The 15,213-nt window shown below is 41.0% G+C and overlaps 2 protein-coding genes across 3 annotated transcripts in view; one reads left to right on the forward strand and one right to left on the reverse strand.

Annotated features, from left to right (window-relative positions):
* Nucleotides 1-1,128: 1,128 nt before the first annotated feature.
* LOC131444774 (glutamate-rich protein 1) lies at nucleotides 1,129-7,617 on the reverse strand. The gene is made up of 6 exons (XM_058615412.1): nucleotides 7,336-7,617; nucleotides 6,414-6,554; nucleotides 6,184-6,321; nucleotides 3,727-4,086; nucleotides 3,265-3,459; nucleotides 1,129-1,503 (listed from the first exon to the last, which is right to left on the reverse strand). The coding sequence occupies exons 1-6, from the start codon at nucleotides 7,352-7,354 to the stop codon at nucleotides 1,403-1,405; spliced, it is 954 nt and encodes a 317-aa protein (XP_058471395.1). The 5' UTR covers nucleotides 7,355-7,617; the 3' UTR covers nucleotides 1,129-1,402.
* A 15-nt stretch (nucleotides 7,618-7,632) lies between these two features.
* Nucleotides 7,633-15,213, forward strand: part of dlgap2a (discs, large (Drosophila) homolog-associated protein 2a) — a 139,902-nt gene continuing 132,321 nt past the window's right edge. For both annotated transcript variants that reach the window (XM_058615410.1, XM_058615407.1), the window contains exon 1: nucleotides 7,633-8,241. In XM_058615410.1, coding sequence (XP_058471393.1) covers nucleotides 8,224-8,241 — 18 coding nt within the window. In that variant the 5' untranslated portion in view covers nucleotides 7,633-8,223. The remainder of the gene's footprint in view (nucleotides 8,242-15,213) is intronic.

Below are 15,213 nucleotides of genomic sequence, written 5' to 3' on the forward strand. Positions count from 1 at the left end.
TAGCTGAGAAGAGCTTCATCTACTGTTGATTCTAAAGGAAACATTAAGAGATCGCATCAAGTGTCGCAAGTCTTTGTCTGGAACATCGCAGCTATCTTTAACAGATTTCATTACAACAACCTGAAGATAGATGAAATATTTCAGTCTGCACCAAGGTGACTGATTGAATAGATGAACCTGAGGTGGCAAAAAAACACAAAGAATAAAACCCTGCAAATGAGGAACTTCACACACACACACACACAAGTGTGTCAGTAAACGGGCTCTCTGCCTACATTGTTTCCTCTGGCTAATGTCTATCCGTCACAGCACCTGGTGCTTCCATTCATGAACGGAGAGACCGCAGACGGTTTGCCATCACACTAATTACTCAACACCGCGACACACAAATACCCAAACGGAGCTGTGTGTCAACCGTGTGCACGATAAGACAGAAACTGTCCGGCCTGGATAACTCTCTGCCCTTGTCCTGAACCCAGCGTCTGGCACTGAGGTGTGGCTACATGTAACAGAAAAGATTAACACTGGGTCCTATGGGATCATCAACACCATACTGTGCTGCTATACTGAGTATATAGTTAGATAACAGCAACAAGGGGGTGTGGGAATAATGGTTGGGTGGATTATTGCTCTTTATCAGTCAGCTCTGCATCTGCTGAGACACCATTAGTGTCACTATTACCCCCCTGAAGGATATCAATGTATCATTTTGTGCAGGAGGTAAAAGCGCAAATGTGAAAAAGGCAGTAGGGAGTGTACTCCGGATAATTGAGGAGCGATTAGGTTAACTGGCTGGGTCTAAATGTCATAACATCTGCAAACAATACGGAGCTGGCATTTACTTTCCTGACAATTAGGGGCGAAGATGAGTGGGAAGGAGTGTGAGGATAATGCCAAATACATGTGCGATGAATCTCCACTGCGTGAAAACAAGTCGGAAACAAAATGAGGGCAAACAAAAGGTCAGCTACTGCAACCGTTACTTTAAGCTCACACTTGTTGGGTCGGACAAGCTATAACAAAAGCCACTTCCCTGTGGGGGACAGTAAAGTTTTTATGATTCTGGGATTGCCTGGCCTTGAAAATTAATTGCACATCATCCATTTTCATACCATTGATAAGCATAAATCAAACTCAGATTTTTTTATTTATTAGTAAAAAAAATAATATTTAAGGAAAGTGAGTGAAAGTTTTTCTTCTTCTCCAGGAAAATGAGTTACATAGGGCAATCCCCACAGTAATGTAATACTGGTGTTCTGGCTTCAGGGGACATCTGGAACTCCACACCCCGGCACACATGGTGGGTGCAAGGCCTAGTTTACGTCGCACCTTAATTCCATTATTACAGTACATGAAGAGAGTGTCTGGATCCTCCATCTCTATTTCAGTGTGACTGACAGTCTCATGGGTGTGCGGTAGACAGCCTCGTCGTCTTGTCTCCCTGCATGGGAAGAATGTCTGTGATCCAGTATTGGAACAGTGAAGCGACTGCAGCCGTTTCCTCTGAAACAGACAAGACAAAGAGAGAAACATTTCACTTACAGTCAAAGTCACTGAAAATAATGATATATTTTCAGCAAAAAGAAATCAAAATATCCTGCCACTCTGCGCAAAAACTTTCAATCTATTTCCCCTGTCTCCCGCAGAGACTGAATTTCTCTCTCTCGTTCTTGAACATTTTGAATTGAATTTCATCTGTGCAGAACAAAAAAAGGGGATGTTATAAAGGAGGGAGCCATCAGGTCAGTGTCATTCTGGAGAGAAACTCCAGGGTGCGGTAAAATCTATTTAAAGGAAATGTGCCTCCGAGCTGCTCCTGCAGTCAACTGACTGCCCCTGCAAAGGTAGAGAGGAGTGAGGAGATCTCCTGTGAACTCACTTGAAGGACTTTCAAAGAACACCCGTTTTTTTAGAAGCACATAACTTTAATTAAAATGCACAATGTTGATTTAATAAGGTGGTGGTCGTTAATCCCACAAAAATACATTTAAATCCTGTTGCATCTCAAATGAATCACAACTAAACCTTTACAGGCCGTGATGCTTTGTCACTCTGACACAATCTCCTTACAAAGCTGCATTTAAAAAACAGTGAATTAAAGCACGACTCATGCAGTGTGAGGCAGTGGGGGGCAGCTGTGGATTAGTGCAGGGGAAGGATAGGAACAGTTAAGGCTGCCTGTGTTGTGGGGTTTCTGCTCGCGAGGCGGCAAACTGCGCCGCGTCGTCTTGGCGACGGGGACAGACGGAGACACTAGCGCGGCAACTGTCTGTGAGCACCGTTATTAAAGCAGCCTGAATCCCCTTACTAGTCTGCTACACACACGCACATACACATGACAGCAGCCAAGTCCCAGCTGATCCCATTATACAGTTCAAGTTCAAACTTGTTAGTGAACTCATGGTGGAGATCACCGGGCATAAACCCAGGTTTGATATTGCAAATCAAGGGCAGGTATATACAGGTACATGCTAAAGAAGGCAAGTAAGGGCAGGTGTGTTCGGGTGAACAGTGAACAACAAAGTCAGGTTAGAGAGGATGAAAGGCAAGCACAGACAGACTGAGGCAAGTATTAACCTGCAGGGGCAGGTCACCAAGCTGCCTGGGGCAGTTCCATGCAGGAGGTGCAACGTCATGGTATTATCAGCAGACGATTACATGGACACAAATAATTAGAATAAAAGACAGATTGGAATAAGCTAATCCAGAAACTCTGATACGATCAGCCCATTCATTCTCATTGGGGTTCTCATTGGTTTGGGTTATCATGTGTTTCCCCTAAATAAATAGAAATTATTTCCACTTTTAATATTTCTGGAAATGGATAGAAACATGGCAAAAAAAAAACTTGGTCTGAAGCCGACACAGTTTTCTTATTGGAGAGTTTAAAAGAACTCGGGATTGTGAAGCAGTTCATTAAATGTGCTTGGATTGATGCAAACGTCCTCCTGCCCTCTCCCTCCATTTATCAAACACAGCAGCAGCACGGTCGAGGCCCTTAGCGTCATTACAGAGAGCAGAAGAAACAAATGTTTGGTTAGGAAAACACGATGTTGGTCCCTTTTCTTAAAACTAAAACAATTAACAAACAAACAAACAAAATGGTGCACAGTTACGTCCACATCAACAGGGACGTTTGCTCTTTCTAATCCAAATCAGATTTAAGAAAATGTGCACAGTAGCTGCTGTGCCATAACAAACCATTTAAACTCAGAGAAAGAACACATTGAAATTCTGGAAGTTTTCACTTATCTATGCACTCACCTGCAGACATACACGAGGAGTCAGGGAGCTCCTTCAGTGCCTTTCCCAGTTTGTCCACCTCCTTCTGTTGAACACAGGCCTTGAGATTATAGAGCTGCATCAGGGCAGTGTTAGGTTTACAGCCACTGGATATGCGGCTCAGGAGGTTTTCCACTGTGCCGGGCAGGAGAGGAAGCTTGTCTACGTGCGGTTGGGCTGTTGGTGCACAAAACAGAAATGATATCATATCTCATGTCTCTTCTCTTTTTCTTTTAATGAGGAACACTTTTTGTCATGTGGGTTTTCCCTGGAAAAAAACACAACTTATTTTGTGCCGTCAACAATATTTAAATATTTATAACCCACTTTTGTGCAAAAATCAAACTTTTTACATTAATTCAATGAGGTACTTTTTGGCACAGGGTTTGAAACACAGAGCAAATAACAATCCATAAAGGTAAACAGACTCCGCCCATTACTTACAATCTGACACATAGGTCTCCAGTGTTGTCCTAAGGAAGTCCGACACCTCAGCAGCTCTCTTCTCCTCCTCCTCCTCCTCTCCAGCTTTCTCGTATGTAAACACGAGGGCAGCAGCTCGGGGCATCACACCCATGGAGATCAGCTTCTCTTTGTGCCGTTTCTTCTTCAGCTTCCTCTTCTTGTTCCTGCTCACGTGTTCTCCTCCCTCCACCACAGCTTCAGTCGGATTCTGACCTGCACCGGACTCGCTCCCTCCAGCTGCACCATCTTGCCCCGATGGTTTTCTTTTCCATCTTCTCCCGTTTCTTTTCAGCTCTTCATCTTGCTTTAGTTCTTCATTGACAACATGCACGCTCTCGTCTGAGGACAAGAAGATGAGATTTTGATTTGTGTCCATTTTGAGTCCTCAAATGCAACTCTACACTTGGAGAGGCCTGAATCAGACTGCAAAAAAATAATAATAGAAGCTACTTATATTCACACTGGTAAAAGAACAGATTTGCCTGGAGCACCTGCTGTCAAACCATTCAGGGATTTGACTTCCACAAGTGTCTTACAATGAAGGCTGAGAGGCTGCAGCAGGTTTCCCCCTGTGAGTCACTGCAACAGCTGATTCCACTAAACAGAGAGTCTGTCTTTTTCACTGACATTCTGTTCAACTCATGGGGTCCACTATAGATTTACAGTTGTCTTCTATATGTTGGCTTTATACGTAATTAAACCTGAGTCAAGCAGCCACTAATATGAGTACGATAGAGTCAGTAAACTGTGAGTTTATGTGGATCAAGTTGACAAAAAAAACATCTAATGTGGTGGATTTTCACTGCGCTAACACTAACTGTGCACAAACTCATTCCTCATACACTAAGGAAATCATCATTACTGTTAAGTAACTGAGAACAGGCCTCTATCTTCAAACTTATGTGGGAACGAGTATACGTTCAATGTGAGCCAACGCAGAAACTGGGCTCCTGCTGGTTGAGCAGCTTGCCTTGTGCTTCGTCACATAATTTCTCCTTAACAACTCGAAGAGTCATTGCGAGGTCAGACAAACCAGCCTCCGTCAAATTCTTTGCCCCCCTGATTGTTCGAGCAGCCGAACAAGTGACGATGCACTAACCACAAAAGGAGAAACATCCTTTACAGCAGCGTGTGTGTGTGTGTCTATGAGCATCAATTCAATTTTAAAATGCGAAAGAGAACCCGAACCTTGCTGTCAAAGAGATTATTGTGTGGCAGGCATTTATGCCGCCATCTGGGCACCTCAGCCCATCACAGGCTGTTTTTTGAGCGCAACAGCCCATTGTTAGTGTGGCACAGTGAATGTCTGAAGAGAATGAGACAAAAATAAGCAATGATGAATATAATGGTCTCTTTAGATGTTTGACAAAAAAAAACAACCGCAACCAAGCAGGAGTAAAACAGAAGCAAAGAAAGAGATTTATTTCTAGAAATATTCCTTCAATAAAAGCACAGGGGCTTGTTTTTATGTGAACCACTTTGAGTTACAATTTATGTACTATACAAATACCACTTTTGCATTTTAGTGAAGTACAGAGGTGTAAACACAGCACGGAAATACAACTAGTAAATCCATATTACAGTAGAGGCTGTTGTAGTATATATTAACACAATAATCATTACTGTGTTTCTCTGACTTTATATACATGATTTTTTATTATCAAGGAACCTTTATGAAGCCAAACTCAATACGACCTTCAACAGGACTCTGGATCGCAAGATCGATCAAGGCTCACGGCCCCTAAATCATAAATGTGTTAAATTAAGGATTGTTCAGCTGCTGAGAGCAAACAATCAAACTCATCATGTATTCTCATGGTTAACTTTAGACGCTGCACTGTCTGAGGCAACAAATCTCTTTTATGCCACTGAGGTGAAGTAGTCGCCTGTCAGGTGGACAAAGGTCTACATTACAGAAGGTAAGAGACATGTGTAATGAGCCAGGGTTTTTATTACACCCTCACAAGTGAGTCGGTTTGTGAATATAAACGGCCTACGAATGATGCATATCACCTGCCAAGTGTGCGACTTTGCCTCTGTATCAAACTGACAACCGACTTGACTCATCACAGGTCAAAAACATTTCAGCTTGGCATCAACAGCAGCTCACATTTCATCCTTAAAAATAGTTGCATCAATGGGGGCCAAGTATCTACTTGCGAGGCTGTATGTGTCAAACAGCACATTTAATAGTGTTCAAAGTGAAAAATATAATCACCCGGGCTCAAACACCATCTGCACTGCTCTCAAACTCTCCTCACTTGAGGAACACAATTGATTATTGCTGCCCGTTTCCCTTAACTGGAGTGACAGCAACGATCACAAAGAGTGACTTAACAACAGAGAGCCAACCGGGAGTAAACCCATGTCGTAAATCTCTCCTGGCTTTATGGTGCATAGCACAACGCCATGAATATGAGATTATGGTTGTCTTACCAGCTGGATTTCTGGCAGTATTTATACTTTCTAGTTGAGGGATTGGAACAAGTTTCCCCAAATGTTTCTTGTAGTCTTCGGGAGGAGGTAAGACCGTGTATATCCGTGGACTGGGAACGGCTGCACCTTGTGTCTGTCCTGTGGAAATGGCCGATAAAGAAAGGTGGTATAAATAACAGTATAAAGTGAAAGGTGAAGGAAAAATGAAAGCTGACAGGTTCAGAACTCACCTGTCGTAGTGTCACATTGAAAGGCTTTTTTTCTAACATGCGTTTTCTTGGCTAAAGCCTCTACGATCCGAGGAGGGCTGGGTTTCTTCTCCAATGTGGGAGCTGCCGGATACAGCTTCTGCAGGACTTTTGACTTGAATACTGTGACACACAAAAAACAACTAAATTTTTGGACTGACATGGTAAGGCAGCTTAGTATAAGGGACCTGTGATCTTAAACTTAATAGTAGAACTTGTGTGTAGCCATTTATGTACATTCACATTTTATATTTTAAAGATCCAGAGTGTAACATTTTATATGAAATCATCTTAATTTAGCAGAAACGGAAAAAAAAATATACAAACCGCCACTGTATGAAATGTTTTTTTTATTATTATTACCCCAAAATCAGCCTTTTTATATATTTATATCAGGAGCCAGGTCAGCTCTACAGTCATTTTGGATCACCATATTTTCAGTAGCCCATAGGGGACAGACTAAACAACTAACGACCACATAGACCACGTCAGCAATAAATGCTGATACATTTTACAAACTGTAGCTTCAAATGGAGATATGCACACAAAACGTGTGAACCACAGTCTTCATAATAATATCTGTTGAACCCAAATATTTCAAAATCTTTATCAACTGGGAAAGTTGTGTGGTGGGTCCCTAGCTTAAAATGCAGTAGGTGCCCTTTTAATGTTCGCCCCTGCCCTTCCAAATGTCTGTGCACGCCACTGATTCCACGCACGTAACGGGGCACGGACTTAAATCAATCAAAAGGTGGCTCACACACCTGCTGTTGTTTACTTTTGAATAACGCGAGACTATATAACTACCGAGGACAACTGCGTTAGCTCGGTATTATCGAACACGAACAGCAGCACAACCAGAGCACTATATGTGGCTTAAGTTGTAAAAAATGACATTGTTCACCTTCTTTCCTGGGTGTCATAACGACATGTCTTGAAACTTCCTGTGGCGAATACGAACGTTAATGTAGGATACGGATACGCTCCAACAGCATGCTAGTCTGGTCAGCCTGCTAGTTAGCATGCTAACTTGTAAAAGTAGTTCCTGTCAAACCGGATAGGTGGCGTCGTTGCGAACAAAGGTAGTCCCAAGTCGTGCAACTCTTGGCGCTCCGAAAGAGCGGAAACCTAATTAAAAAGTAAATTAAACCCAAAATACAGCAATGTCTGAACATATCCAGCAGCGGTCTCCACCAGCTCCTACACACACTGGAAGTGACAGCGAGGGTAACCATCCTGACGCCGATACCCTTTCAAAATAATGCGAATTTAATCTTGCTTTTGTTGCGTCGAACACTACGTGTTCTTATATCACTAATTAATGATACTATTTTAATCAGTCACATCCATTCTTCAAATCGGCAGTGTTATTTAACTGTAATATCCAGAATATAACAGATTTTTACACCGCTTTTTCATAGTGCATCTGATGAAAACGACCGAGAGGGGTTATCTACTCCTCTCACTCGAACATGATCTCGAGGATCTTTAGAGGAGCAAACTTACACAAGTGAAATCCAGTTTATTTTTAATGACAGTATAAATAAGTGTTGATGACTGTGATGCATCTGGCTAGAGCTCCCCATGCGCATGGATGCGGTAACTGCAGCGGTTCTGGGCGTGCGCACACCCAGCCAGCTGTAGGATGGGGTTGAGGCGAGAGGAGAATATCAAACAGGCACCTCATGGCTCAGCATCATCACCGGGCTGAGTTAGGATTTGCGCACCCTCCAAACTTGGCTTGGGACCTCAGCATGTGAACGGGCTGTGCAGGAGGAAGGATCCACCTATAATGTCAGCTCTGAAGAAGGTAAAGACCCCCTTTGTTTTATTAGTGCATGTATGACATGAGCATCCTTCAGACACTGTGTTTGATCACCTCACAGTAAATGAAAAGATATATGCAGTAGTGGGGAAAATAAGAGTGTGTTTTTAAGCAATTTGGCTGCAGGTTTTTTTTAGTTGTGCACTTTACTAAGACTTTTGGAGTGTTGTTGTTTTTTAAAGGGTAGAATAATCATCATAATAATAGTAACAATATTTTTTTTACTAATAATCAAACTATGTTAAGTACCTAAAATCACATTTGCTAAGTGATGCTTTGCATGACTTTGGTAAGTGATGCCAATACACAAATGACCATGTGTTTTTTTTGCATTACTGCATGCACATGAATTATATTAACCACCCTCTGCTTTGATTGTTGGATGTCATTCCTGCACTTCAATTTATTCATGCAGACGAGACTTGGGTGAGGAGCATTTCTGGCAGAGAAAAGCTTTCATAGCTCAGGGTTAACTCCTGGAGAGTACTGGTGTGTCAGGTTTGAGCTCCCCAAGACTCCCCCTGTTATATACACTGTCATGTAATACTGCATGTACCATGTTGACTGTAGTCTATGTGGGTGGATGGATTTCACTGACTGTGTCAGACAGAGCGGAGGCTCAGTGCTGGCAGCCTTGAATGAGAGTGAAGCTCCCCACAGCTGGACAAAAGATGGCATTGGATGAGTTGTAGTTTTTGTCAGAATAAGTAAATCTCAGATCTGTGTATTACATAATATCTTGCAGTAGGAAAAAAGCATTGTTCTCACAAGAAGTGAGTGTGTAAATGAATCAAGCCTCCTTTTCGTTGTCAAGGATATTGCCAAATTGAAACGGTTCACAGACTGTAAAAATCAAAAAGCTTGTCATCTCCATCAGTTACACGCGGACATATCGTGTTGTTTGAGATCCATTGCGCTTGCAACACATTGATGTCTTAGCTCCAGTATACATTCCATTGATTGAACACCACAGGAAAAAAGGCAAGTTGTATAGAATGCCTGCTTCAGCACTGCTGCTGAACCCCACAGCAAATGCACAGGGATCAGCACACACACACACAATGAGTGACAAAGTGCTGGCTGCCAGTACTCACATCATCAGACATCATAATCACAGTGATGCTAAAAATAAAACTATATTCATTGCAGTGCTTAAGCTCAGTGGAGTTATTGCTGCTCACCATTGTGGATAAAGGTATTTTTTTTGCATTTGTACCCTGCTCAATTATACAAAGAGTTCTTATTTTTAGACAACAGTGGTCAGCCCTCCTTTCTTTATTGACATCTATGTTAAAGAGTAAACATCTTGTGAATCGCACAGCAGGCCACACATGGAAACAGTGTTTTCTGCCATAGTAGCAACTATGATTCATTTCAAGGAACTCGTAATGGGTGCCACATTTATTCATTATGCAGATAGCTCGCAGAGACATATAGAAAAGCAGTAGTGATAGCAGTTAGGGGTAAATGTAGTGCCTATAAATCACTTAGGATATGTGTGTATCTTTGTGAACACTAAGGCTGCCCAATAAACTGCAATATCCAAATAGAAAGATGTGGCGATTATTTGATGAAGATGAAACGTGTGACAACATAGCACGTTATAATGAAATTCTGGCTGTGGCACAGAAATTAAAAGGCCCAAAAATTGAAATGTCGCTCTTCAGATGTGATAGAGTGTTGACATATTTGTATATTATTTCTTCCGCGAGAATGACAGTTAATACGCAGCAGTGTCATACCAATCACGAATATCACAATGTCTGTCATAAGAGGCATAACCTGTGAGTGGGCAGGTGGCAGGTGATGAATGCACGTCCTCGTGTGGCTGAAAATTAATTACTTGTCACTTATAGCAGCTTTTGGGGGGGGGGCGCCCGCCACCTTTTAACCTCATCCACGTCACTACCACTATTTAGAACAGGCAACTAATTTGACTTTCAGTCATCGTTGTGTGACCGTGGAATGGTTATTTTAAGATACCACTTGCACGTGACGAATAAGGAATAATTTCCTCGCAGACGGGCAGGTAAATTACTCACATTCACAAGCAAACACACACACACACATACAGTATACAGTGAGTGCTAACGCCCAAGCATATGGAGTCATCAATGGGCAGCTTGTGTTGACTTTGTGTGCTTGACAGTGACATGATAAAGCTCTCATAATCTGTTTGAAGATGCATAGTGAACTTGAAGCGCCCCATGTATGCGTGCGCTGATGTCATTTTGATGCAGGGGGGGGTGAGGAGCAGCACTGAATGTAGATGAGTCTGACTAAAAGTAAATGTTGAAACATTCAGCAGGGTCTCTTTTTTATGACAGATGTGTTTCTGTGTTCTTTCATTCTTTGTCTTGGCTTCTTTTTTTTTAGTCTCTATTCATTCCCTGATGAATGCACCTCCCCACCTCTGTACTAGTTTGGCTTCTGGAGATGGATGTTCAGGGAATAAAAGGGATGGGACAGAACTTTATGAATCCAATAATTTATGTGAGCCAATGTTGTGTATATACAGTTCTACAGTGTATGGGTATGTGTAGTAACCTATGCTATACACTATTCATTTAAACATCATTGTGCTGCGGTGGCCACAGATCTTCCAGGCACATGGGTGTCATTGCTCTCTCCCAGTGTTACTGTGCAATAGCTGTCTCTAGCTTTAGGTCAGATATGAGTCATTACAGGGTCCATCAGCAATTTACTACTGTCTGTGACCTTTCCTGTCCCCTGTGCTCCCACAGACATAAATACCGACTGTTTGATCCCAGTTTATAATGTCATAATTTATGACGTTTTTGTTCTTTTCCATCTTTCAACAGCAGGCCTTTGAAAGTTTGCACAGCAGAGAAACATCTGCTTGTGGTGTGACTCTTTGCAGCTGTAAGTCTTTGGATGGAAATATGAATGTGTCCCGCTTGTTGAGTTAAGAGGTCCAGTATTTAGGATGTTCATAATGCCACCACCCGAACACCAGGGCTGAATGATTGGGGACATTTGCACTGTAACTGCAATTTGACTTTCTATATAAATTTTTCAAGTCAAGTTTCACTTAAATATTTGCAGAATGACCATTTCATACTACTCCATTGCAAGGATAAGAGCCTAAGGAGAGGAGCTTTTCCCAAATTGTATGTATTATTAATTTTAATAGAACATAGAACAATCAAAAATGGAGAAAGATCCAATTGCAATTGGCTAATTGCATTGTTAAAAATTCCGCCCTTCTAAATGCCCACTTCCCTCATGGCCTGAAGGTAACAACAAAAGAGGAATAGATCTTTCGGTCACCTGCCAGTGTTTGGTCAGTCTGCTTTGTCTGCTCTCAAAACCCCCAATTTTAGGTGATTACACACGTTATTTTTGCTTATAAAAATCCATCCACAAGTTGCTTCCCTGTCCGAGAGAAAGGTAACCACTCAAGCATGTCTGTCACTTTCAGTCACCTCCACTGCCTCTGACAGACCTTTGTTTTTCTTCTCCGCTGGTCGAGACATTTTTGAGAGGCATAGTGAGGCTATTATTGTCTATTATTGCCTCAATCTTATGACACGCTATGGTCATTTAATGTCTTACATTTTATACCTTTTAACATTGTCAAAGTATGAAATTTGCTACGTAAAGTATCAACCGCACCGCCCCGTACAATGCCGTACAAAGTGTGCATGAGATTTCTCTTATAGCGTCCCAGCACCATAACATTTGTTGAAACACATAGCTCTTTTGTGACAGAGCTTTTAATTAAAATAGTGCACACTAATGAAAGAGCACCATCATGACAGCAGAATATTTGATTGGCTGCAGGTGTAAGAGGTTTGATTAAGCTTCAAAAAAAAGAAAAATCACTCAGTGCTTCCATCGTGTTAATGTGCTGAAGCTGTTTAACATAAACGGCAGTTGTTCTGATTTGACCGTTCAAGGACTCGGTAAATACTTCCAAATGTGCAGTGTGAGTCACAAATCCCTGCATGCAGTATACGCTACTGATGCCGTGATTACACTGCACCAGCAAGTCAAGACTGTGGGAGCTCAGTGGGGGAAATATTAAGTGTTAGAAAAGTGCCCTCTTCTCTGCAGTTGCAAGGGCATTTAAGATATTGATAATGATATTTGAGGCAAGAGTGCAGGGAAAGCAGAAAAGTCTGCACACCAAAGAGAGACCTGAGATATTAGTGGGGGATTAATATGTGTGTGTGTGTGTATATATATATATATATATATATATATACATATATATATACAGATATTTTGTGTTTTGCTGACACTGCATCAGGGAGATGTTAGACAATGACTGAAGGTCATTCAGTTTGTGTTGTTGTTCACTTGAACTGCATCACATCAAAAGATGTTTTCCAATATTTTTGTCTTTTTTATGACGACTGCTTCAGTGAGCGGTTCCAATATAAAAACCTTATCTTCTGTTTTATCAGCCAATTGGAGCAAACAGCGCTCTGGGCAGACAGGAAGAGCTCTGAAACGCACTGGAGTGACTCTAGTTTCCAGTCTGTCCTCCTCCAGATCTCCATTAGCTCACCAAGAGCTGCACTCCAGCCCTCAGCAGCAGGCACCCAGATACCCCATTACACACCTCCACTCTGAATAATTGCCTGGACCCAGAAAGTGATTAGTCAGCATCTTGCAAACAACAGTGGGACAAGAGTAGTTCTTGTTGTCCACTCTCTCAAACGTTGAGTCTCAGTTTGACCTTTTTTTTTTTTTGGAGATATTGCAATGTGGTTGACATGGTTCCTGCATACAGCAACTATGATATCAACCAGGACTCATTTATATGGACTTTTTCATGCTGTAATTTGACTTTTATGGGTAGTTTCATTAGTCAGGCTCCGTCAAACAGCAGGCGAAACAATCCTCGGGAAAATGGACTTTTAGAATGGGTGGAATAATCACTGCTTTAATGAAGGAGAAATGTTACTCCATCAATTTAAATGCCGCACGATTAACCAAGTGTGATTGTTTATGTCACTTATACGCATTTGCATATGAAATGCATTATGCGCTTAGTTGTTTGTCTCTTCCACAACTTCCACATGTTTGTCTGCCTTGAATTAGTAGCTTGTAAAAAAGAGCCATGTGATTTTTTTTCGAGACAGATAACAAAACCAGCAACAAGAGGAAAAAAAACATCCATTAGCCATGTTTTTCCAATGATTTTCAATAATGAAACCCAGAAGCCTCTTGAATAACTTTTAAATAGATGCAGTGGTACATTTCCATGTGATACTTCTCAGCCTAGAAGCTGTGCTATTTTTATTTTTATCATTTTAACCATTTACAATGGGTTTGAATCTGATGCAGCAATAATGAATCTGTCCCATCTTTGAATGTCACATAAGATTTCCAAACAAATGGTATATCTGTAATACAGAAAAGAAATAGTAAATAATTCTTGAGTAGTCCATGACTTTTCATATTTTTAATTTGATGATTTTTAAAACAATACAATTAGCATTTGATTGATTTTGATTTTTGCAATCCACATCTTTAAACTTGCATATAGAGAAATCAATATTTTGGTAGTTTAATGCTTTACATCTTTTACACAGTGAACACAGAACTAAAGCTTGATGTTAGAAAGTGCATCACAAATCAAATCGCTATCAGAAAAAGACGGTAATTAGATATTTTCCCCTGAATCATTCAGCCGTTTTATGTACTTAACTCTCATTTTGTGAGTTTCTACACCAAATGCCACAATAATTGCCCGGGTGATACGATTTTAAATTGACTGCAAACATTTAGAGTTTAGTGATATCTCCAAAAAATAAAATACTGTTTAGCAGCTGCAGGCAACACAAGAATGGCAACCAGTCCTATTGGAGAAGCCTGGTGTTAACTTGGAGTGTTTTATTAACTCACTCAATGGGGTTTAAAGAGTCATTCACAAGATTAGGCCTCAAGTCCTGAGGGTTTTTACTTTGAAATGTCATTGAGAATCCGTCTTTGCATAATCTAGTGACGACACAGAAACGGTTTTGTCTTTTAATTTGATGAATTAGCTTTGGCGTAATATAAGTCATGTATTTCAGGTGCAGCCATACAAATTTGCAAGAATGTGAGAAACCAAAGTGCGCAATTTCCCAAAATATCAAGCCAGATGAGGCTATTTTTGTCGTCATGTGTTCATGGGAGTTCTCATGTAAATCTGTCTTGTTTGAAAAGCACAGTAACGTTAAATCCTGCTCTTATGCTCATCATCCCAAGATAAGAAGCATAGAAAGACAAGCAACTGGAAGCCTAACACATTTTCATAGGTGAAATTAGATGCCTTGCATCCACTCCAATCCCCTTAAAGCATAAATGAGAGGCAAATGACAGCTCGCTCTCTCTCTCTCTCTCTCTCTCTCTCTCTCTCTCTCTCTCTCTCTCTCTCTCTCTGTCTTTGTGTGTGTGTGTGTGCGTGTGACACAGAAAAGCATCCCTGACAGTTGGTTTTCCACACTCCTCCAGTTTAACTTCTTTGCCTGCCAGCCAGCTATCCAGCATAAATTATAATTGTACATCCTGCAGCTGTTGGAGTCGTTACAAACCAATCAAACCAATCACTGTGTCTTTATTCTCTATGGAGCCATCTATTTTATATCTGTGACTCAACTCTGTCGTCCACCTGTATTTTCTAAGGAGTGTTTTTTTTTTGCAGACAATATGGTGGACTATTTATACATAATTCAGTCTAGGCAAAAAATTAACATTGAGTAAAAGTAGTCTTGGTCGCTGGTCAGCAAACTATGGCATAAAGACTAAAATGTTGCCTTCACACCCTGGAATATCCCTGGTTGGGGTGCATTTTTCATATTGTTTGCTTACAGTTTTCTTTCCTGCTTTTAAGTCTAAATGTTGTATATTTGCACTACTTTTATATATATATGTGTTTATATACATATGCACTTTTTTTTTTTTTGAGTCATAGTTTACAGTAACTACCTCAAAATTCAATGC

The sequence above is a fragment of the Solea solea genome, chromosome 18 (genome assembly GCF_958295425.1).
Source record: "Solea solea chromosome 18, fSolSol10.1, whole genome shotgun sequence".
Lineage (NCBI taxonomy): Eukaryota > Metazoa > Chordata > Actinopteri > Pleuronectiformes > Soleidae > Solea > Solea solea.